A 23,807-nucleotide genomic window follows, 5' to 3' on the forward strand; every position below is an offset into this window, starting at 1 on the left:
CTTTGGTCACAGATTTCAAAGGAAGCTGGGAGCTTTCCTTTAGGGGCGTGTGCTGAGGTTTTCAAAGATAAGACACTCAGCTCCCCTTCATCCAGTCAACATGCACAGTGCAAAAAACCACCAGCATTACGTTTGCTGTCTTTTTTTTTATCCTTTAAGCAGCTTTCATTGAGAACCTGACTGAGTAAAGTCATTGCTGTATTATTCCTACGGCTCATTCCTAGCTTACTCCTCCAATCAATCGTGTTTAGCACAGGCAGGTCCCCATTTCTCATCAGGGACTGTATCTGCTGACAAACCCCAGGTACCAGGACACTGAATTCCAGACCGAGTGTCCTATGGGAGTAGGCAGTATCTGTTCAGTAAACTATGTGTTTGGGTACAGTAGCACAGGGGATAATAACTATGGTGCAGTAGCATCGACTATAGGGTTTTGTTTGTTTTCCTCTGGCAGAAAATGCATTTTGAGAAGATCTTGTTCTTCTTTCAGCCCCTCTGAAAGAGCCTGCATCCTTCTTCACAAGGGTGTTACCAGCATCTTAGGACTCTCCTTTGAATTCCTAATGCCAGTGGTTTGGCCGTTTCTGAAACTGAAAGCAAGTAAAAAACTTGAGAAGCTAGAGAACATTTTTACAGGGTGACACCAGACACTTCCCCCTCCTAATCATGGTAAAATAACCATGTTACACTACTAATATACACATTAGAAAAATGCAAGTGCTCTATAAAATCTGCCTTTCCAAAGCAGAAGCAGTGCAGCGAACAACGCTTGGAACTTGAATGTAATTCAGTGACTGTAATTTGGTTACTTCAGTCTGTCTATGCAAGAAGCCTGCAAAGGGAACCTGGTTTGATTCGAGGATTTCTAGCTACGGTTCATCGTGTTTAATTTAGAGTAGTACCTAATGAACTTACACTGAAAGAGTAAAGCGTTTTGTAGTGTAAATCATCCTAGTAAATTAATAGTTCAAATGCAGAGTTAAGGAGAGTGAATGATATAAAAGGCTGGAAAGTGTTGGGAGATATGAAGCAACAGCCTCAAGGTGATGTGAAGGTCAGCCTTGATTTGTGAGTGCCCACTTTCAAGCACATCAACTCCCAGGTTCAGAGATTCTGGAGAAACTGCATCATGTCAATGTCAAATTACAAACAGGAAAAAAAAAAATCTAAAGGGCACTTTGAAAGCTTTGATGTTTTGCAGTGGATCTGATGAAACATGTTGACTGACTGTGGGAAGGGACTATGTAGGAAGAGGTCCTGGATTCTTGAAGCGTGGGACGAGTGACAGCCGCCTTACCATTTCACCTTCAGCATCTGCTCAAAGCTCTCGGGCAGGGGATTGCCGTAGCTCTCCGGGAGGAACAGGGTGAGGATCCCGATCAGCACAGTCAGGCTTCCCATCAGGATATAGGGTAGGAATCTGTCGTAGGCCCCTGGCAGAACACAGGACATGACACCAGTACTTGTATGTTCACCGTACATCAATGAGCTTGTGTAAAATTTATATTCCAGACATTGCTGTAACGCAGAATTAATTTGGAATAATTAGCTGAAACCTTCATAAATACCAAAGGTGAATCCAAAACTGAGCTACACGTGGTGTCTGCTAGCCAACAAAGGGATTTTTCAATTTTAAAACTACAACCTACCATCAGGTTCATGCCATGCCCCATGTTTGTGTAGTGGCTAATAGGGTTTTTTTTGTACGTTTTCAGCTGGGATAGCCAACATCTTTGCAAGGTAACAAACAGCTCTGCTGGCATCACTGCTGGAATCTTCAGTACTACACTGTCATCAGGAACCAAATCCTCCGTTAAAAAATTCAGTATAAGGGAATAAAAGTGCTCATGAGCACCCAAGTGCTCATCAGCTGCCTGGGATTGTGTGTCCTGCTGGGCTTGTGCAGAAGAAGGGAGGAGACTGAACAGGCCAGTTCCAGACTGACGGGCCATTAACGGGGGAATCCTTAAATACCTTCCTTATTGCAAGGGCAGAAAGCATCAGGCCTCCTGTGACAAGAGGCTCTGACCTTGGTCTACTCAGAATATTATTTTGGACTAGAAGGCAGCAGCCCTGCCAGCAGCCTGAAGCTAGCGCACAAGTGTTTGGGCAGGAGGCAAGATCTTCAACTCACACTCTCACAGCAATGAAAAGGTCTTTCAGTAAAGGGATTAGCTAGGAGTTAAAGTATTTAAGGTAGAGAAAGGACCAAAGTGGACTTGACAGCTTTATTTTTTAGTTGGGATAGAGTAGTATGCTTTGTAACGTATGGAGTAAACTAGGCTTAAAGTGAAGACCTCTGGGTATTTCAGAGAGAGCCAAAGTTTGTGATTTGATCTCTTCTGTGTTCACGAGCTGGATGAACTGCATGGTCCTAATTTAGCTGTAGCAAATAGCAGCAGCTGACGAGTTTCTCCTAAAACCTCCTAAAGTTTAGGAAGCTATTCTGATGACTGGAACAAGAGTTTTTTTAAAGGCTCAGCCTATGGAAACTCGGGAGGGAAAAAACAGTAAAAACTTTATCCTGTCTACATCTATTACTGTTACCTGTGCTGCAAGGGAGACTGAAGACCCTGAGGAGCTTCAGTCATGCTGTCCCTTTTACTTTACATTTGCACTGTAAAAGTATGAAATAAAGACATATTTTCCTCACTCTTGGTACAGTGTGTTACAGTCACACTGGAATGTAGAGGTGAGACAGCCCAGGTGAGCTGGGCGCAGTAGTCTCCTCTCCCCGTTCCTGGCATGGTGACCCAGCACTAACCCCTTAGCAGTGCTCCAGCAATGCTCTGCCAGACTCAGCAGTCAGGCTCATTTTGTGTCAAAGGTTTCAGCAGGGAGCAAAACTCGTTAGGTGCAGGGGAGAGCTGAGTCAGGTCCAGTGGTGGTAGAAGGAAATAAAGCATGTGTGAAACAGGAGATTGAGCACTGGACTGAGCAGCCAGTAGTCACAGCTACTTCCAACCTTAATCCCCTAATCCCAGAATCAATCAGGTTGGAAGAGCCCTCTGGGATCATCGAGTCCAACCATTGCCCTGACACCACCATGTCAACTAGACCATGGCACTAAGTGCCATGTCCAGTCTTGTCTTAAACCCCTCCAGAGATGGTGACTCCACCTCCTCCCTGGGCAGCCCCTTCCAATGGCTAATGACCCTTGCTGAGAAGAAATGCTTCCTCATGTCCAACCTGAACCTCCCCTGGCCAAGCTTGAGGCTGTGTCCTCTTGTCCTATCGCTGGTTGCCTGGGAGAAGAGGCCGACTCCCATTCCGCTACAACCTCCCTTCAGGTAGTTGTAGACTGCAATCTCTGTCACCCTTTCCTGTCTGCAACATGAGGATCATTTCCATGTACTTTTTTTTTTTTTTTTAAAAAAAAAGATTCATCAATTAATATTTATGCAGCACTGAAAATGTGATGATAATAAGTGTCAAAAAAAAGCCTTGGAGGAAATGGGTAATTCTGCTGACAGACCAAGGCATGAACAATAAGAAAAAAGCAAAATGAGTGCCGAGGTGCCTGGCTTAGTAACTCAAAAAAAAAAAAAGAAAATCACTTTTTGAAGGTCACAATTAAATATGCTCTTGTGCTGCTTAATCTGCATATTTTCCATGTATTGCTCTGGAAAGCACAGATTCAGGCAACGTTTAGATTCCCACCTGGTTCATCTGCTCCTGACGTACCCATCTCAGGATGCACATGAGGGGTACAATGCAATGAATTTCCTTCTGGCGCTTACTTCCTAGATTGCTTCTTGTCACACCTTCCTGGGAAGCTAACTGGGGTCCCAGGGCTAACACCCATTGCCAAGATGTGACCAATTATCCCAGCTGCTCCGCTTGCACAAGTTTATAAACATCATCCTTGTCTTGGACCAGCCTGGACCCACGAATAGCCTCTAGCCTCAAAGGAAAAAAGTGCCTGATTCTTCTGTGAAACCCAAGGAGCTCTGCTTCGTTTCTACAGTGTATGACAGCAAACTCAGACCCAAGGTGAGAGAAGGGTCGTAAAAGATAACAAATTAAGGGACTTAAAGATAACAAATTAAGGGACTTAAAGGTGAGCCTGCGCTCTAGAAGCTCTGATAACTTCTCTGGGCAGTTGTGTAGCCCAAGGCAAGAAACCCAAGATATCTCACCCAGGTAAACAAAGTAAGGAGCAATGATGCTGCCCAGCCTGGAAGCCGTGGACGTAGCTCCGACTGCCATGTTTCGCACCAGCGTCGGGTACAGCTCCACGTTGTAGACATAAAGCATCGAAAACGCAGCTGTGATGCCAAATTTTCCAAGCATCACCAGGCCAACGGACAGGACATTAAAATCTGGAGGAGAGAAAATAAAATCAAGGTGAAAAAAACCAACACCCTGTGCTTATTACTTGTATTTCTTCTACATCCTAAAGATCATATCGCTGTTTTTTTCCTAGTGGTTGTTTGTTTGTTCATTTGTTTTAATTATACAATGTATTAGCCCCATCCCTACATGACCTGGCTCCAAGCATCATCTAGATGCTCTGGTTATTTTGTGCTTTTCAGATTTTGGTTCTCTCCCAGTAAAACAGCGTTCTTGAAATGGAACAAAATTCTGGATTACACAGCGACAAAGCACAAGCTTAAATCCACCCCTTTTCCACAAAAAACCTGCAGAGATTTACACACTGTGAAATCTGAAGACTCGTGGGTCCTTTTAGCCTCTATGCACAACCAGATAAATCACAGTACGCTTTTGGCTCTCGTTTTACAAGCTGGTTCTCCTGGACTATAAAAAGCTCAGTAACTTGACACAATAAATGAGAGCCGTGCATGACTCAGCATATACATATGCACATTAAAAAAACAAATCACGGCTGCAGGTGGTCAGCATAAACTTGACCTCGAATTCTAAATTTGATCATGGTTTCCAGTCATTTTACAGAACTATTAGATAGTACTGTAAAATATTTCTAACATTTTATATACTTAAGTCACGTCTTGCATCTTGTACCTGCAGGAACCAGCTGAATGAAGAGGACAACACCTCCCCCTAAAAATAAGGTGCCAGATAAGGAGTAGCGCCGAGGGAGGGAGCGGAGGAGAAGCCAGGCAATCACATACGCTGGAACTTCAATAACAGCTGAGAGGAAACAGTTGATGTAGGCATTTCCGTGCCAGTTTGGAGTGCTGAGGGACAGGCCAAAGTAACCAACCGACGTGAAAAACCTGAGAAAAGCAATAAACCCAAATGATTCCAGAAACAACCAGTCTCTGAACGCCTCCAGTGTTGCCTCAGATGTTGTTACAAAAATAGGATGTCGCAACGCATCGCCACAGGCATCGTGGCTTAAAAAAGAATCTCCGTGGCAACCCCATCTTTCTAATTCTGTCATCCCTTCCAGTGATCATATCCACAGCGGCTTGAAGAGACCTCTGATTTCTCTGTCCTTCCTGCATACACTATCCCAAGTAAAAGGCTTTGTGGAAGTTGTTCACAAAGGCTTTTCACTGCAATGGACTCATTAACAGCACAATGAAATAACTCTTGCAAGCTTCCCATTCCCAAGCTTCCTACTTGTAGCCAACTCCAGTGACAGGATCTCCCACCCTCAGCAGTTCCATTACATCTTAATTAATCTTCACGAGAGAGCTGGATGTTCGGGTGTCAAATCTCAAGAGTGCCCTACTATGGCATGCCAAGTGTGCTAGCCAGTTCCTTTTTGCTGGGGGAAATAAGTACAGAAAAGGGTCCTGGTTTGTCTATATGGTACTACTGGGTCCTCATTCCTCGTGGCTGCCCAGGCAGGGACCAGAATCTCACTGAGATGGGCTCTGTACAGAAACAGAACAAAAATGCTGGCCATGGGTCTGGTTCTTGTTACGTTACTGAGTTGCTGCCTTTGCTTCAAGAAGGATATTTCTCTTCAAATAGAGATTACAGAGATGGGAGCTTCTTAAAAAAAAAAAAAAGGCAACAAAATTTAAAATACCCAAGTTGTTACATATAGTTTCCTAATTATTTTACATCTGAGTTGAGGCTACTGTCTCCATACTCTTGTGTATTAATGCAGTGCGGGTGCAAGGACATCGAGGGCCACGTACCGGCCAAGGACCACGTGTAGATGGGCTCCGAGGCTGAGACTTATTATCTAAACCTGTGGCACATGCCCTCCAATTAGAAATTGTTCTATTGCCTGGGTACTGTAGGAATACACATTTCCTTACCACAAAAGTAATGACATAATAGTAATAGTTGCAATGTTTCGGGTTCGAAATAGGTCCAGAAGGATAGCCTTCTGCTGCTGCTGAGGCTTCGAATCCTGCATCTGAAGGAAAAAGGAAAACAAAACCAAAAAAATTCCCACACACCTAAGAGCAAAACAACCTCTGCACACCCACAGGTTTGGGTAGTTATGAAGTTACGACTCTACCAGGGGATAACTAGCCAGCCCAAGGGCCACTTCTGCACCAGGGAGGGCTGTCCTTAGGTAGAGCTTGTCTCTGCACCCAGCTGTACTTGTGGTAGTTTCCAGTTTTTTGTTAAAAAAAAGGTGGCACTGAAACACTGCACTGTGCTGACTGATTAAAAAGGAGCATCAGCTCACAAGAACGACGCATTAACACTTCCTTAAGGATCTAACACCGTACTTCCAGGAGCAACCTCATGACCAAAGGCATTTTTCTGTGCACTGTCCACTCAACTCTCTTCTGTTGAACCTTCACAAACGGTGTGAAATAAATGCAGAAAATCACCCAGTTTTGCTGCCTGCCTGCTGGCGCCCTGCCAGGGAGGGGGACAGATGCTAGAGCTCGGCATGGTGGCCAGGGCGCATCACGGGAGCATCCACCACCCCAGATTGGAGACAGAGGGTCCAGTTTGAGGCTCGAAGCAGGAATCTTCTGGGTGGCATTAGGGTGCCCTTCTGCCTGCATGGAGAGCCCTCACCGGGTCAAAGCCAGTGCTCACGGCCAGGCTTATCCCCAAGCCCGAAGAGCGAACCACATTTGAAAAATACTTCCAACGGAGCACTCAACGTGCCAGCATCATCCTCAGGCTTTTGTGGCCAGACGCTTTGGCACACAAGATTCCCACAAAGTAAAGGACAGCTGAGCTGCTGCTTGGTCTCAAAAATACACAGGAGTGATGAAAAGCAAACTCACGTGCCAGAACCTGAAAAAGTCATGTCCAGTATGAAAGACATCCGAACTCTGGCTGTGAAGCAAGGAAAGTGCTTTTCCATGGCTTCTGTAGGATGAGCTTCCCATAGCTGGAACATGCACTTGACTTTACACTAGAACGGACACTTGGAACAGAGATCTTCAGCAGCTCGGCCACAATGTGAGCATGGCCTTCAAGAGGGGATCCTGCCCACAGGAGGTGTAGCACGTGGCATCTCCCCCCTGCAGATGCTGCAAAGGAGCACGCGGGGCTTTGCTTTCTGCTCTATCAGGAGCCATCAGGAGGTGTAAAACGCAGGTGCTACTATAACGCAGTAAAGTAAGACCTGACATACAGACACGCTGACGCAAGGCTGGAAGCATTGCTGGTTTCTTTGCACAAGAAAAACGTCTGTGGCTCTTCAGCAGGAGCTCCGGCAAGGGCAGAGCCACTCCTAGGGTAGATGAGCACAAGACCAGCTGTCCTGCTGTGGCCATGGTGCTCCCCGGCTCGCTGGGGCACTAGGTTTGTGCTAGGCTTTCTCCTTTTAACTGATAAATATGAAGTACAAGAAAAGAACAGGCCTGAAGAAGAGCTTAATGTTCTTCACTGCCTTCACTACCATCATGGTTTTTAAGTGCCCTTGTAGCACTCAGATGCTTTGTGCAACCTGAGGAGTCCCTCAGGGCTCCACGCAGCCCTGGCACACGTGGGTGCCAATCTAGGGTCCCCTGCACAGACCCCCAAAAAGGGCTGCTGTTAAACTGCGAGTCGCTAACACCCCACAAAGCTGAAATGGGGACAAACACATCTTCCTCGGGTCTTCTCAGTGCCCAAAGGATGAAGCAATCTGGGCCACCCTTGCTCTGAAAACCACAACCAACCACTGCTGAGGAAGAGAATTTTACTGTAAAAAACCAAACAAATAAAACTCCCCTCTGGCTTCTCATTTTGAACTCTCTAACCCAGCACTTACCTCACACCAGCAGTCACTGCCAGCCTCTAAGAGCTGCTGGTGCAAACCGTTTCTCTGCTGGCATTTCCCAACAAGTAACTGGCCAAAGTGGGAAACTGCCGGCGAGGTAAAGCACCAGGACATATAAAACATACCTCCAAGGTGTCGAAAAGCGTGGCTGGGACTGGAACGCCATTTATTTTTGCAGCCTTTCGGATAATAACTTCTGCCTCCTTATATCTTCCTTGGGAGATCAGCCACCGAGGGGATTCAGGAATGATCCTGCAATAAGTTTCAGAATAAATGACTCAACATTTTCACAGAGGTTATTAAAAACACATGTATCATTTTTATGAGTTATGCTCTCATCTCACAGATTGCTTGCAGCAGAAGACAGTCAGCACAGAAGCACGTGGGCAATGTAATTCATGGATTTGTCCCACTGGGATCAGTGGGAGAATTCAAATATATGGGACATGTTTATTCTCGTGCTGAAGGAGATGCACGCTTGGGCCCTTGTCCTGAGATGATGTTTTTTTATGGAATAATTGATGTCCACCAGAAAAAATCCAGATGTCACCAGATAGACAGCAAAGATGGGGGTAGCTTAGCCAGCCTTGAGCAAAAATGTTCTCAGGAAACTGCACACAACGTGGAAATGCTTTAAATGTGCACAGGGTATATTTAAAGGCTCTGGGTCATAGGAATCTAATATACAAACCTCACAATGTAACCACAACTCTGAGGCAGGCTCTCCCAGGCAGAGGACAGTGGCACTGTCCCCTTGCGGAGTTGATGACATTTTCTCATCAATTCCAGGCACGTGTTGAGTGAATGACCACCAAACACAGGACAGAAAGTCTCACCTTTCCTTAACTAAATCCTTTGATCTTAACAGCTGCTACCTTCCCCCTTCAGCCAGCAGCACTTTTTCCTCTCCTTGGAAAAAAGCAGGTCAGACACTCCTCTGATGAACTCCCTAAAGGACTGACCCAAAGCCATGACAACGGTTTCAAGCGTCAGATGATTTCTATCAGATTGTTCAACGACTAACGTGACTTTCTGTGAGATGAGCTGTCTCCACTGCTCTTCTTTGTGGGCAAGCTGAGGAACACAAGACTGCAGAGACGATGCTGGGAACCTTCTGGAGAACTTGGAAGAGGAGTGAATAAAAGAGCAACTGTGGCACAGAGCAGTGGGATTTGCGAGTCACATCGCCTGTGGGAGCAGTGGGTCCAGATGCCCAAACGCCAGCTAATACCAACCTGCCTCGGCAGAGCTTTGCCAGCACACCTTGATCCCCACCTACCCCTGCATTACCCCAGACTGGAAGTGCCATCCGTGGAAATTTTTGGCATGTTTTGTGATGTATGCTCTTAAAAAGCATAGAAATTCCCACCAAATACAACTCAAAGCAGGACTCTGAAGCCATGCCTTGAGGACAAATTTCATGTGCCTCATAGTGTTCATAGCAGACATCTGAGAGGCTTCCACTGAAAACCAACCTCCCCAAAGAGCAGCTGCGTGATGCAGAGGGAAATGCTGCTGTGTTGAAGGAGTTTGAAACATTTCAAGTTAAATAAGCAAACTGACCCTTAAACAGCAGCAGACTATCTTTAAAATCAGACAGCGGAGGTGGAGCTAAAAACCATTTTAAAGGCTTGGTTTGGTTTGAAGACTAGGATTAAAAAAAACCCCAACAAACCAAAACCATCAGCAGAGACTTCTGACAAGACTGAGATCTGCAAGGTCTTTCCGACTATAGAAGAGTGGGTCTAAATCACTGAACTGTTATAAAGATATTAATCTCTTACATACAGGTATAACTCTTTCAACATACCAGGAAGAAAAGAGTTCCCCAGATAAGACTAATAGGAAAGGAAGGAACTCTGTCAATTATCCTTGTGTGAATGATACCTTGCCTTTCCCTTATTATTTTCTAAATATCTGCCTCTTCAGAAAACAGATGATCAAGGCAGCAACAGAACAAGGATATCTGCTGCTTCTGTCCAGCTGAGAAGAGCAGGGAGTTTTCCTAAACTGTTTGTCAGTCCCCCAGGGCAGAGCAACCACGGGCAAGTTGGGGTGCACCTACGTGTCCACCGGTGTGGGCGAGTGCAATGGAAAGATGAAAGAAAACATGGACTCAGGCACCAAGAAGACAGCGTGGGATGGCTGAGAGGAGCTGGGCAAGGAAGAGCCAACCTTTGGCTTAGCCAGACAGAGCTACTATGGGCCCAAGGAGCTCACAAATCAAAGTCCTGCTCCAGCAGCCAAAGCAAAGCCTGGGAGGACACACGGCTCCCGGCATGCAGAGCCCATGGGAGAGGGCTGGCCTGGTGAGCTCTGCCGGCACACGGCTCTGCTTAATGACACCCGGTACAACGACCTGCTTGGTGACACCGCGTGCAACCCACGGCCAGCTGCCGCGTGCCCAGGGAATGGGCTCAGCCGTTCGCTGAGGTTTTACCACCTATCGGCAGGTGAATTCGCATTACAAAATGGCTTAAATAAAGGAAGGAAGCAAAGTGAGAACGAATCACCCAGCAGTACTACAGTGGCAAACCTAGAGGTGGCTGGCAGTGTCCAGAGTTACGAGTCAAACGCAGAATTCCCAAGGTGCTCTAGAAAGCCAGTGAAAAAGTGGCTTCAAGCACGTGGCCAGCACCAGCGAGGCTCTGCGGGTAGTTTACTTGACTTAAAAAAAAAAACCACCAAACAAAAAATCCCCCCAGCTCCCACCTCAAGGCAAAGCCTCCTCACATGGCAAACAGAAAGAAAAAAAAAAACCCCAAAGAGGAGACACGGGACCCCCGCCACCCTGCTGTCACCCAGCACCCGGTGCGGGAGAGCACCGGGGCGAGGGGCAGCACGGGGCCGGGGGGAGCGTGGCCTCGCGGCGCGGGGGCACTCACCACCAGAGCGGGATGCAGAACAGCCCCGGGACAGTGAGCGCCAGCAGCAGCATCCGCCAGTCTCTGATGAAGTAAGCAAACAGTGGCAGCAACATGTAGCCAATTGCAAAAAATATGCAAACTCCTAACGTAGAGAATATAATACGAACTGATTTGCCAAGAATTTCTGTTCCTGTTTAAAACAAGGGAGGTTGGATTAGCATTTTAACTCTTTCTTTTCAGTCATGACTAAATACTTTACTGCATTTACAAAAAAAAATAAGTTAAAACAATCTTAGAGAAGAGCGGCACAGCACGGACCCACCCGGTACAGAAAAAGCTGCTGGGAGTATCGGGGACCTTCAGATGAAGGAGTGACTTCTGTTTGCTTTGATTAATGCATTGTCAGAGACAGATAAGGGCCAGCAGACTTTCAGGAGCCTTCCCAACACAACATAGCCTGCTCCCCCACTTAACCCATGGGGATTTAAGATGCAGTTCACTGCTGAGCACTTCTGGAGGAGAGCAGGTCTGTGGATGGCAGACCGACACGGGACGGAAGGACGTGAATTTACAGTGAAGTGGGAACAAATTTCACGTTTATTTTTTGGAGCAGAGGCTGGAAGGTCAGAATGGCACATCTGTAGGACACAGTCAGGGAAGATGCCATCTTCTAATCGCTACTGCTCCGGTAGGCAGCAGCCAACAAGAGCATCCTACAACCGCTGCGTCACGCACAGCCTCGTACCATCCACATATCTAATAGTAAAAATTGAGACCGTTGTAAGCCTTCAAGAGCACCTCATTTCTTTTCCAACAAAACACCTAGCCACTGCTTAAGAAAATCCACAGATGCCCTTGGGTCTGCCTCACTTCTTGGTGAGCTCTCAGCCCCGGGTCTACAGAGCTCTCCTCTCCCTCAGGAGCACCGCACGGGCCGTAACTCCCCCAGTGTGATCTGGACTCAATTAAAAAGCAAACAACACTGAGCCAACAGGAGGGTGTCAGGAAGTCTGGAGAGTGTGTTTTGGTTATGTGGTGTGGTAAGAACTCCAACATTTGATATTGAAGGGAAAACAAAAAAAAAATACCCAGGACTAAGAAAACCCTCCTATTTGATCGCTACATGAACTTTCATTTGAGAAACTTGGAGTAACTGAATAAAGTCACAGTAAAAAAACTGAAAATAAGAACTCCTAGGGATAAAATGAGTGTGTGGGGATAAATTACACCATCTTCCTCTACCGATTGCTCTTGTTTAGAGGGACTCTCTTGGGAGAGGTATGATACTTGAAACGTTGGTTTAGAACTATTAAACATTACATTATAATTTGTGGCAATTCAAAGCCAATATGAGACGACCTTTTGACTGCAATTCTCTTCTCTCCTGCCTCTCCTCCTCCCTCATTCTCCTGGCCAAGGAATAACAATTCTGGGACGATACCAACACGCCTTCACAAATCTATGTAGTGTATTACAGTCCCAGAACTTGAACCCAACAGTTTTGAGCACAGAAAACAACCGAGGCCTAAAGCTAAGGAAAAACGCTGCAGAGAGACATTTCATAGGATGTGGTTGGAAAAAATTAAATTATCTACAGAAGTTCACCGACAGCTTAGGGGGGAAATGATTCTCGTGAAGGTGGGCAGTGGTAGTTCGAAGGGCAGGAAGAGCCCGGGTGACTGAGGGTGCTGGGACAGGGTCTGAGCTGCGCAGGAGGAGGCAACACAGGTTCAGATGTTGAAAGGTGGAACAACAGGAGAAACCTGTGCTCAAGTGGCCACGTGAAAAAAAAAAACCCACTTGGGGACCGAGGGTGCCAGGGCTGCAGCACAGCCAGTGTCAACAGGGACTTCATACGTGCTAGTGTCACTGCTCCCCTCCGGAGTGCAGGTCACAGCCCTGAAACAAGGGAAGCATCTCCAGCGCATCCCATAACCAGGATGGGTTTTCTTAAGGAGCCACTCTTCTTTTCATGGGTATATTCTCCTACCCAGCACCTCTGTCGTGTGGGGCTTCCTGGAAGCTCCTGGGTTTGCCTTGCCAAAGGTGGTGGAGTCACCATCTCTGGAGGGGTTTAAGAAAAGACTGGACATGGCACTTAGTGCCCTGGTCTAGTTGACGTGGTGGTGTCAGGGCAATGGCTGGACTCGATGAGCCCAGAGGGCTCTTCCAACCTGAGTGATTCTGTGATTCTGGGCAGAGGCTGGGGCACTTGTCGGGGCACGCTGACCGTGCAGCTGTGCCGTGCGGGGTGGGAAGGGCCATCCTCCATTAGTGCCTCCCTCCCTACTGATGGCAGGCGGCTGATGAATCACCCCAATTAGGAAGCTGACATCTAAGTTAGTTTAGATTAATTCTGCCCTTAGTAACAGCCTTGAGGCTGCCGGGGGAATGGCCAGCACGAGGCACCTGCCTCTCTGCTCCCAGGGAGCCCTCGCTGCTGCACCAACTCCCCAGAAAACAGGATGGCAGAAGAGACAACGCAAGGGTTCAGTGTCAGCAAACTGCAGCCGTGCAATTAAACAAACTGCCGGGATGGAGGGAGCAGTGGCGATGGCAAGGGATGTCCCTGCTGAGGGCCTGCCCTGCTCACCCTCCCTCTGCCACCCGCAGCGGTGACCCAGGGCTGCAGGGGACACGGATCCGTACCCCCTCCATAGCACTGATTTCATATCATGCTCTTCTGCTCTATTTCCCCCCCTGTTAAATCCTCACAGGGGTAGGAAAGACCAGCATTAACTCTTAGTATATGGTTTTAATTTAGACTAGCTCATGTTACGATCTACAGCTTGTGATTTAGACACCATGGGATTAAAAGCTGACATAAACATATATACACATATTGTAAAGACAGCTCTTGCAAATCCCAGCTCCCCCCAGTCATCCCAGTAACTCATCCGTGTAGTTGCCCTTCCTGAAAACCCCGTGACTAGCGGGAGGCTCTGCAGGGTCCCCTTCCCCACGGGGTCCCTGGGCAGTGGCTGCAGCCATGCAGGCTCTTTTTTCCTATGCTCCCTGTAGAAAACAAACCAAACCTTGGCCTCTGAAATTAAGGACTTTATCGCTAACACCAGCACCGAGACCGGTGACTTTATGGCTAACGGGGCTCTGACACCCACCCAGCTCCTCCACTCTGGTCCCCCCTACACTACTCCTGGAAACACTGGTTTGCTCCAAGGCTTTGCAGCCCGGCCCCTCTGCAGAGGGGCAGAGAGGCAGATACACCCGAACGCCTTCTCTGTCTCAGACCTGCTTCTTCTGATAACAAACCCTGAACGCTTCCTGGACCTTCTTCTCCAAAGAGGAGGGAAATGGATGTTTCTTTAGGGGCTTCCTGCTCTCATCTTTTCCTCTAAACCTATAGAAAGTATAGGCTTGAAGTGTCCTAGAGCAAAAAAACCCATACTGGCCTAAATTAGGAATTGTACCAGTGAGGATTTACCCCTGTCTCATTAAATGATGCAGGTTCAGAGGGGAAAGAAAAATAACAATACATTAAGCAAGTATTTAATCTAATGCAAACATACTCATACCCAGTATGAAGGCCACCACGTAGTTAGAGATCTGTCCCATCCCCACTATGAGGAAGAGCACTGTGAACATCTCCCAGCTGGTAGAGAAGATCTGCAGGAAGCTGAAGCCAGTCTGCACGGCCATCGTCAAAAAAAGGATATTCTTCCTGCCAAACCTTTAGCAAAAGATAAAGATTATTATTGAAACAGCATGTATTTGTGGAGCTGGGCTATGTAAGAGAGCACGAGGGAGCACAAATATCCAACCTCACGCGACGCAGCTGAGCACAGCCTGAAGTTTGGTTCATCTTAAAGAATTCTGTTAATTATTTTCATAAGCGCTAAAAAAAAAAATTAAGATTTTCAAGACCCAGGAAATAAACCAAGAAGAAAAATTAAGAGCAGAAACTTCAGGGACTCACTAGACAGGGACTAAGGAGACTAGACAACAGCACGTAAGCGAGAGACACGTGAAGATTGCAAGCCACACAGCTGAAAATTAGGAATTGATGGCTTTTAGGCTACTGGCATCTCTACATTGCAACACCATTATGCTTTGAATGTGTTAAATAGCTTTATTGACTGGTTTCAGTCTGAGTTGCCCTATACATCACAGCCTTTCTGCATTAGAACTACGTAGCATTTTCCTATGGAAAGGCCAGAGGAATCTTACAGAGGGGTTCGCCCGCCCGCGTGCTCGCCGGGGCACGCTGCCCTCCGGACAGATGACGCACGGGCCGTGTCACCAGCCCTTGTTTTAGGCAAGGTTTCTGCAGCAGCACAGGGGAAGCGGCTCAGGTACGGGCTCAGAACACACCCCTTTACTGACAAAGCCTTTCCGAGATAATTCAACCAACAGCTCAGGCTCTCGGGGTGGCTGGGCTCTCGGGGCGGCTGCCGCCAGGGCACGCACGCTGCCTCAGATGCTCCCGGGGGCACATGGCACCAGCGGGATTTAGTGATTATCTCGTCTCCCTTTCAAACAGTAACACCGACTGACTTCTGCACTGGGGACAGGAGTCAGGAGATTAAATTCAGATCACAAGGAATTTAACGCTGGAGGCTTTAGGATTAAGACTCCCATTGAGTTTTGAAACCCCTCTGCCAAACGCTCCAAGGAGCGCCAAAACTCTTATGAATTCCTCACTAAGAGGCAATCAAAGCAGTATTTGAGACCCTGGTATGGAAAAAAAGGCTAAGGGATGTATAAAGAGGGAAGCAGACACTCACAGAAGGAACATATATTCTGCGTTTGACACTTGTAAGGCCAGAACTTCAGCACTGCTGAGGTAATTGTCAAGTGCCTGTAATGTTTTCTTGATATTTTGCATCTACTTAGTTAGATGGTACGATACGATTGCTATCCATTTACACATGATCATCCTTATTATTTTCTTGGCTATGCCTACTGTATTTCCAGCAAACCACCTCTTCCATGCAGAGCTTCCATTCAAAGGACAAGTTTCTATCCTGCAGCTCCAAGAATGGACTTTCAGTTAATGTGTGACAAAGAACAAGACCTTTTGAAATACTAAGACGACTGGATAAAGAAACAAACGTGGTCGTGAAGTGAAAACCCCCACATCAATCTGCAAAGCAGCCACGTGGGCTCCTTGCGGAGATCAGCTCTTGGTCTCCTGAAGCACCCAAGAGGCACTAATCCCACGCCTGGGATCAAGGTTGGGGTTTTTGAAGAAGCCAGGCCAGTTACCTCATTTTGACCCAAACTCAGAGAACTGGACATTTAACTCCCTTACGCCTCTTAAGAACCAGCGCAGCAGCCGTGGCACCAGGTTTGCCCGGCTGTGCCCACGGGCAGAGCGGGAGCAGCGGCGTTACCTGTCCGAGAGCTGCCCCGAGATGAAGGAGCCGATGAGGACCCCCACGAAGAAGAGGGAGGTGGTCAGGGGGGCTTTCCAGTCGTCCTCACACACCAGGTTCCACTGCAAGAAAAGGGCCCGTGCTCAGACGCAGCCGCGACGCCGCGCTGAGCCTCGTCCAGGCACAGGGGTCACTGCCTGGAGACACACGCATATTTCCGTGTAATTTAATTTCGTTTCCCCACACCCGCGTTTCCGCCCATCGCTGGCACGGGCACTGTTTCCACAGCAAAGGTCGCTGCCGGGAAGCCCTGCTTAAAGCATAAAAAACAAGGGAAAGCAGCCACCTCCCCTGGACAAGCCCCAACGGGCCAGAGCCCCCCGTAACACCAGCAGCCGTCTGACGGGACCCCATCACCTCTGATGCCCGATGGGCTGTCGGTGTGCACAGCCCAGGGGTTGCCCTGGCCCCGTTTCCAGCACGAGCTCCCCACCACACGCCCATCGTGCCCCCCGACACCCAGGACCTGGCTCCCTGCAGCCCAAGATGCTCCCCACCAGCAAAGCAGAGCGATGGAGAAGGGTGAAGGACTGCTCCAACCCCGGCTAGGGACAGTTTCCAGTTTACCCAACCTCTGCCAGCACAAAAACTGCTGCATTTCTACAACTTCTGGGTTCAACAAAACACATGCAAGAAGATGCACAGAATAAACTCTCTCTTTGCACATTGACGTGTTCCCAAATTCCTTCCCATGCCCACAACCTGCAGGGCTGACTCACTGCCCATCGCTCAGCCTCGCGACCGGACCCGGCTGGGGCTGGAGGCTTAGGACAGGAGCCAGCGTGGAAACTTCCACCTAAAGCCTCTCGTAACCCCAGACAAGGCTTAAAAAAAAAAAAATAAAACTAGCATCATGAGTCTCAGTCCACCGAAGTCAGAGCTGAGCGTGTCTCGCTCCATCCCGGTGACTAATCCCCCGGCTAAGGCACGCCTGCCAGGAGCGCTTATGGAGAGACTTCAAACATGTCAGTCTCAGATAAGATAATTCTACCACAAAGGTAAGCTAATTAGATGACAGATCAAAGTATAGCATAATTTTCATAATTATCCGTGCTATTGGAGAGCGGGGCCATCGCCCGCCCCATCGCTCACCCCGTGCCCGGGGAACGACGGGGCTGGGCTGCCTCGGCGAGCGGTGGCCGAGCCCAGGCGAAGGCAGGGGCGGTGGGGCAGAAACCTCCGCTCGGGGCTGCTCAGGCTCCTGCCCGCTCCTCAGCTCAGCCACAGGCAACAAGCTCTGGCATTAACAGAGAGACCCAGATGCCATCTGACAGCACCGCGAGTCCTGCCAAAACCAAACCAAACAGGCGACGGGCTTCGCTGCTGCAGAGCAAGCAGAAGTAAAGCCCAAAGCAAGGGGTGTGGTTCGACGCAGTCTGCTCTGGGCTATAATTTAGGAAAGAGATGCAATCAATGCCTATTTTCAGGCAGAATGAAGGTACGCTGCCAGCGGCGGGGAGCCAGGACAAAAAGAGATGGCATGAGCCTGTCTGGGCATGCACCTGGGCTTATCTGGTCTGTATTTGATAAGGTGGATGAGAGCGTGGAGGTCAGCAGGGCTCTGATACGCTCAAGGATGCTCGTCATGGAAAATACATACAGGGATCCGTTTCACGTGGCAAAGAAAACCGAGATTTCTGTAAAGAAACCTGGTGGAAATCAAGCTCCACGTTTAAAACGAAGCAAAATTCAGCATCAGGAAACACAGCATTAAAAGCAAGAGTTTCTTTAGCAGCGCAGGCAGGGAAGGGCAGGCGGCAGAGGGGCTGCTGTGGGAGCTGGGGCAGCTCACGCCAGCCGGGCTCACCCGGCCCCCACGCTACAGAGATGTTTTGCCACGTCCTCCTGCACCTCCCTGTCCCTGCTCGGGGAAGCTGGTGACCTTATTGCAGTCTACAACTACCTGAAGGGAGGTTGTAGCGCAGTGGGAGTCGGCCTCTTCTCCCAGGCAACCAGCGATAGGACAAGAGGACACAGCCTCAAGCTTGGCCAGGGGAGGTTCAGGTTGGACATGAGGAAGCATTTCTTCTCAGCAAGGGTCATTAGCCATTGGAAGGGGCTGCCCAGGGAGGTGGTGGAGTCACCATCTCTGGAGGGGTTTAAGAAAAGGCTGGACATGGCACTTAGTGCCCTGGTCTAGTTGCCATGGTGGTGTCAGGGCAATGGTTGGACTCGATGATCCCAGAGGACTCTTCCAACCTGATTGATCCTGTGATTCTGTGTAAAGAGGTGGCAGAACTTGCAGCTGTTACAGACTCTTATTAATTATGTGGGTGCTGAGCACCCCACTCTGGGGCCACCAGCGCAGTGCCTGCTCCCGGACCTTCAGACTTCAGTCGCTCGAGGATAAGGGTCAGTGTTTTTAAAATGCCTCCACCGTGCCAAAGGCACTTTGGCTGCAAAATAAACCCAGCTAAATAATAACTTGCCCATGAAACTGAGTTGCTTCCTGTGTTTCCTTGGTGCCAAATGCCTCCTGCCCAGCTGTTCACTCCACCTTTTCCCGTGACATACTGCACAGACAGCAAAAATTCACTATACAGGGGCGAGTCTTTAAGATTTGCGGGATGTGGTAAGCAGCATGCAGCAGCCAGCTGGCCGGAGAGGGGTTGCTGTCTGCAGGAACTTTCTATATTCGACCAGCAAACGCACAAACACAGTGAAATCCATCCAACTCCAAGTACACCTGCAGCTGCTGAGTGAAAAAACCACACTGCCTATTGTAGATCCAGCACCACACACAGCATGTGGGACCTGGGTGGTGATCTATAGAGCCCTACCCTACAGGGACACCTCGTCCTCTCCCACAACGCCAGCCTCCCCTCCCTGAAGGCACTGGCTCATGCCCCAGCGCTGCAGGGTGATCGAGCATGCATCAACATGGGAAGATTTCGTGCTTGAGTTTACAGGGCTTTAAGGTATTCACTGCATGCTGACTCCTCGCAGGCAGTACTTGGGGAAAAAAAACGACATTTAACTTATTTGACCTCTTCCTCAGAGGCTGCATCCATCACACCATGGGCGCAGGAGCTACCGCCCAGCCCCAGCTAACCTACACCTTCCAAACTCTCTGTACTGCACTAATTATTCATTAACCAGACAATAAGTAATTCTAAGCATAGTGGAGAGCAAAGTTCATGTAAGCTTCCAAGCAACTGCTTTGAGCACTAGGAATGAGAGAAGAGCACTGTTAAATCCCTTTATTCCCATCAAATCCCTCCAACCCTTCACCACAAGCTCCCAGCTACTGGAAGAGCCAATTCTGCCAGGCGCTGCTATGGACGGACAAGGTTTCTGAAGAACTGAAACTGCTGGAGAAAGTGCCCTGACTGGCTGAAGCCACGCTGCCGCCTGCATTCTCAATCAGAAATCACTAATTAACCATCCTGAGCATCAGCCCAATCACATCAGAGAAGGAAACGCTAACAGAGCCTCGTGCAAATGGCCGAGGCTGTAAACCAGGGAAGATATGACCTTGTTTCTAAGAGTAAATCTGATGACAAACAGCTCAAGAGATATTAAAAAGTCTTCGGTTGCCCTGACCACAGCAGCAGGGTGAGCTGCACCCTCTAAGCCCAGCAATGAGACTGGCTCCGCTCGATGCACGAGTGATGAGCACAGACACCTCCATGCCCAAGCGCAGGGCGGGCTACCAGTGCTGAGCAGGGCTTCTCACCGCTGCTGGAAAAAGCCAGAGGGGAAAAGAAAAATCCTTCAGACACCTTGAAACCACAGCAACTCGCATGCAGCTTCTCACCCCTGCCAGTCCCAAATGCTCCAGGTTTCTGCCCTCACTGAGAAGTCAGTGGCTGGGACAGGGGCTGAGCAGGGCAGTGGAGGCGAGAGGGGAGCAGCCCCAGCGAAGCTTTCAGCACTCAGAATCACAGAATCGTCTTGGTTGGAAAGGACCTTTAAGATCATCAAGTCCAACCATTAACCTACCACTACCAAGTCAACCACAGAAATTCAATCAGGTTGGAAGAGCCCTCTGGGATCGAGTCCAACCATTGCCCTGACACAACCATGTCAACTAGACCATGGCACTAAGTGCCATCTCCAGGCTTTTCTTAAACACCTCCAGAGATGGTGACTCCAGGACCTGCTAGAGAGGCTCAAGCCCTCTTCTACAAGCACAGGTGGCACCGACTCAGTGCAGCGACCATCTGGTTCAGTGGAAAACGGGGATTTTATGCTGGGACAACTGGAGGAGCTGCAGCAGCCAGGGAACTGCTCTGGAAGCAGGGGGAGGTGGCTGGGCCAAGGGGCTGCTGCACCCTGGGAGCCTGCCAAGGCTGAGCCCCACGAAGCAAAAGGGAATCCTGCAGCCAGATCACACCTAACCCCCCCACTGACCCCACGTTTCCACCTGCTCATCATTGCACTTACAGACTCCTTCTTATCACCCTGGCCTGACCATCACCACATTCACCTGTGCTGCAGACACATTCCCTTTTCCACCATCATCTCCATTGTAAGACCTAGCAGATGACCCAGTCTGGGATCCTCTGTTCCCAGGGTCTAGCACGTCCCCACAGACCAAGTAACACCGGTGCGGAGGTGGCATCTCCCAGCCTGTTCTTTTCAAGCAGCAATTACAACAGGATTTGATGCAACTGCATGAATCAAATAAAACCTCCAGCGCTCAGTCCTGTACTACCAAGTTTTGCTCCTCAGTTGAGTTCATGATCTGAAGAGGTTTCTTCACTGAGCTTTCCTGATGGCGTGTCCTGGCTTGTCTTCCCTAATAGGGAGAAAATGTTGGGCACAAAAATCATCATCTCAAGTTTAACTGATCTGCCTCTTTTCAGGGTTTCATCAGCGCTTGTTTTCCTCGTTTTAAAACCAAATTCTGTATTTTTTCCAAATGTCCATGACAATTTTAAAACAAAACAAGGATCCTTCTTTTCCATCTGGCTTACAGATGGGACCCTGGCACTTAGTTTCCATCTCTGAATGTGCTGTTGCCTCTCTGGCGTGCCCTGGGCCCTGTGGCAAACCCAACTGCTGCATCCCATCCAAACCTGGCACAGAAGGCTCCTGTTTGGCATCTGCCCACACAGGTTGGTTGCTGCTCCTTAGGAAGGAACAGCCTTTCTCCTCCTTTTGCTTCATTTAGTGTCTCCCTCAGAGCAACTGCTAACTCCCAACCACAGATTATGAGTTCGTGGCTACCCTGGGATAATCTGTTCTCGCTGCGGTGCTGTCTGTGCTGGCGGTGGCTACCAGGCATCCGCCACGCAGCCGTGCCAGCCCACGGGCTACAGCCGGGCACATCTGCGTGCAGCACGTGGGCTGCAGCTGGGCAGCCGCTATGGTTTGCCTACAGCCAGGAGTGGGGCGAGCTTCCCAGGCAGCCCCTGCCTTGATTTGGCGTTGTGAGGTGACTGAGCACAACTGCCAGCACAAATGGCAAGAGACATGCACACACCGTGTCATGCATGTGCCAACAGCCCCGCTCCAGGCACGTGAGAGGCAGCTGGCATCCCCTGCCCGTGTCCTGCCCTCCCCTAGCCCGGAGCCATCCCCTGCTTGCCGCCCTCTCCAGATGCTTCAGCGCAGCTGAGCCCATGTCTGCACACCCCTGGCACAGACCCTGGCTGTGCCCCCGTGTCCCCAGGGCACAGACCCTGACCATGTCCCCAGGGCACAGACTCACAGCCATGTGCCTCTCGGTCAGGACCTTTCCTGGCTGTGCCCCCACACAACGTTTCGTGGTGGTGGATGTTGCTGCTGAGTCACAGGGACTCGAGACAAGGGCCAGACGCTCGCTTCCTGCTGCGCTGCGCACCCCGGGCATGAGCCATCGGCGCGTGAGCGGGGTGCCCCTCGGCTACCCAGGGCACACTGCTCGGCCGAACGGCTGCGGTGCCCACCAGCTACCAAATCCAAACGCCGGCTGGCGTGAGGATGAACCCGTTACACCTTTACCCCTCTAACACAACACAAAAGAGCAGCAGCAACCCCGCAGCTCTAGGGGAATCCTGTTTTCCTTCTCTACCCCAGTTCCACGCTCCCCACCAGCACGGGCAGACAGAGAGCACATCCCTGCTGTGGCACGGCCAGAAAACCCCAACAAGTGCTTACATGACCTGTCACCATCCACGTTCCCACAAGACACCCTGTACAAATGATGCCATTGTACAGCCCTAAAAACCGAGCCCACAGCTCGGCCACAGACCGCGGGCAGCTCCCATGGCACCTGCCTTGCACCAGCTCACCTAACCCAGAGCCAGCGGCCACCAAAGCCACCAGCATGGCTGGCAGCACTGGCGTGGGGCGTTGGGGCCAGCGAGGACCCGCTGCTGCTGCTCAAGACCCAGCCAGGCTGTCTGCGTGTTTACCAGAGAGCGTCAATGTCCCCAACCAAAGGGAGATAGGGGACAAGTGGTTCCACCCGATGGAAAGCGCACCGGGACGGTCAGCGTGCCGGCAGAGGAAACTACCGGGCTTCTATTTCCAGCCTTTGCCCCCCTGCACAGAAAAGCCCTCTCCAAACAAAACAAGCTGAATTTCAATGGAAAACGCAGAGATAACACGGGTGGGCGGCTCCGGGCTGTACCCCCCCCCTCCCCGCAGCACCGCGCCCCCCCGGACCCCTTCCCACAGGCACTGCACCCGCTGGTTCCTGCTCCCTGTTCATCCCCCCCACCCCAAGGCAGAACGACCCCCCCCAAGCCCCGGCACAGCCCGTGCGGGCACAGCCTCTCCCCGGGGGCACCTGCGCGGGGGTGGCGGGGGGGGGGGGGAGCTCCGCGGCCGCGCACCTCGGTGACGATGGTGGAGCGGTAGACATCGCGGCTGTACTCCCAGCCGTCCAGGCACGGCTCCTGCTCCAGCGAGCCCAGCTCCACGTCGGAGCCGGGCCGCAGCCCCAGCGCCGACAGGTTGGCGAGCGCGGCCAGGCGGTAGCGGCGGCAGCGGCTCGGCGCCTCCCGCCCGCCCCGCAGCTCCAGCGGGATGCTGGCGTTGAGCCACTCGCCGCTCAGGTTGGCCCCGCGGGGCACGGCGCACCGGTGCTCGGGGGTGCCGGCCAGGAACACGGCCGACATCCCGTTGAAGCCGTTGGGGACGATGCTGGCGCTGAGGAGGAAGAAGACGAGGCGCTGGAAGCGGCCCCACTCGCCCAGGAAGGCGGTGGCCACATCGTAGTCGCGCATGGCCCGGCTCTCCCGCGGCTCTGCGCGCTCCGCGGACGCCCCGCACGGCGGCTCCGCCCCGGCCCGGCCCCCGCGGAGGCGGCGCGTCCCGGCGGGGGGCGGAGGGGGGCTGCTGCCAGCGCCGGGCTCCGCCGTCCCCCCCACTGCCCCGCAGCATCCCCGCAGCCGGCTCCGTCCGTGTCTTCCCGGACAACGTCCCGCAGGTTCATTTCAAGTCGCTGCCGGCGACGGGCTCGGGGGCCCGCGGCCGTCAGGGCTGCGCCGGTACCGGCAG

The 23,807-nt window shown here is 50.5% G+C and overlaps 1 protein-coding gene across 2 annotated transcripts; it reads right to left on the reverse strand.

Annotated features, from left to right (window-relative positions):
• Window positions 1-402: 402 nt before the first annotated feature.
• Window positions 403-23,533, reverse strand: SLC22A4 (solute carrier family 22 member 4). 2 transcript variants are annotated; one of them, XM_068408971.1, is made up of 10 exons: window positions 23,141-23,533; window positions 16,335-16,438; window positions 14,517-14,671; window positions 11,002-11,173; window positions 8,242-8,368; window positions 6,198-6,292; window positions 4,984-5,198; window positions 4,140-4,322; window positions 1,298-1,433; window positions 403-590 (listed from the first exon to the last, which is right to left on the reverse strand). In XM_068408971.1, exons 1-10 carry the CDS (start codon window positions 23,531-23,533, stop codon window positions 518-520), a joined length of 1,653 nt encoding a protein of 550 aa, XP_068265072.1. In that variant the 3' UTR covers window positions 403-517. The 2 variants fall into 2 exon arrangements, with proteins under 2 accessions (XP_068265072.1, XP_068265071.1); XM_068408970.1 differs by having other exon boundaries at window positions 6,198-6,298.
• Window positions 23,534-23,807: the final 274 nt, after the last annotated feature.

The sequence above is a fragment of the Nyctibius grandis genome, chromosome 10 (genome assembly GCF_013368605.1).
Source record: "Nyctibius grandis isolate bNycGra1 chromosome 10, bNycGra1.pri, whole genome shotgun sequence".
NCBI lineage: Eukaryota > Metazoa > Chordata > Aves > Nyctibiiformes > Nyctibiidae > Nyctibius > Nyctibius grandis.

What these genes read in the sequence shown, in the direction of transcription:
- SLC22A4 (XM_068408970.1), bottom strand. Translation starts at nt 23,533, where the DNA reads ATGCGCGACTACGATGTGGCCACCGCCTTCCTGGGCGAGTGGGGCCGC. An exon ending in TTCTGCATCCCGCTCTGGTG is followed by an intron (nt 8,369 to 11,001) that starts GTGAGTGCCCCC and finishes AACTTATTGCAG; the next exon opens with GATCATTCCTGAATCCCCTC. An exon ending in CGCTTTTCGACACCTTGGAG is followed by an intron (nt 6,299 to 8,241) that starts GTATGTTTTATA and finishes TTTTTCCTTCAG; the next exon opens with ATGCAGGATTCGAAGCCTCA.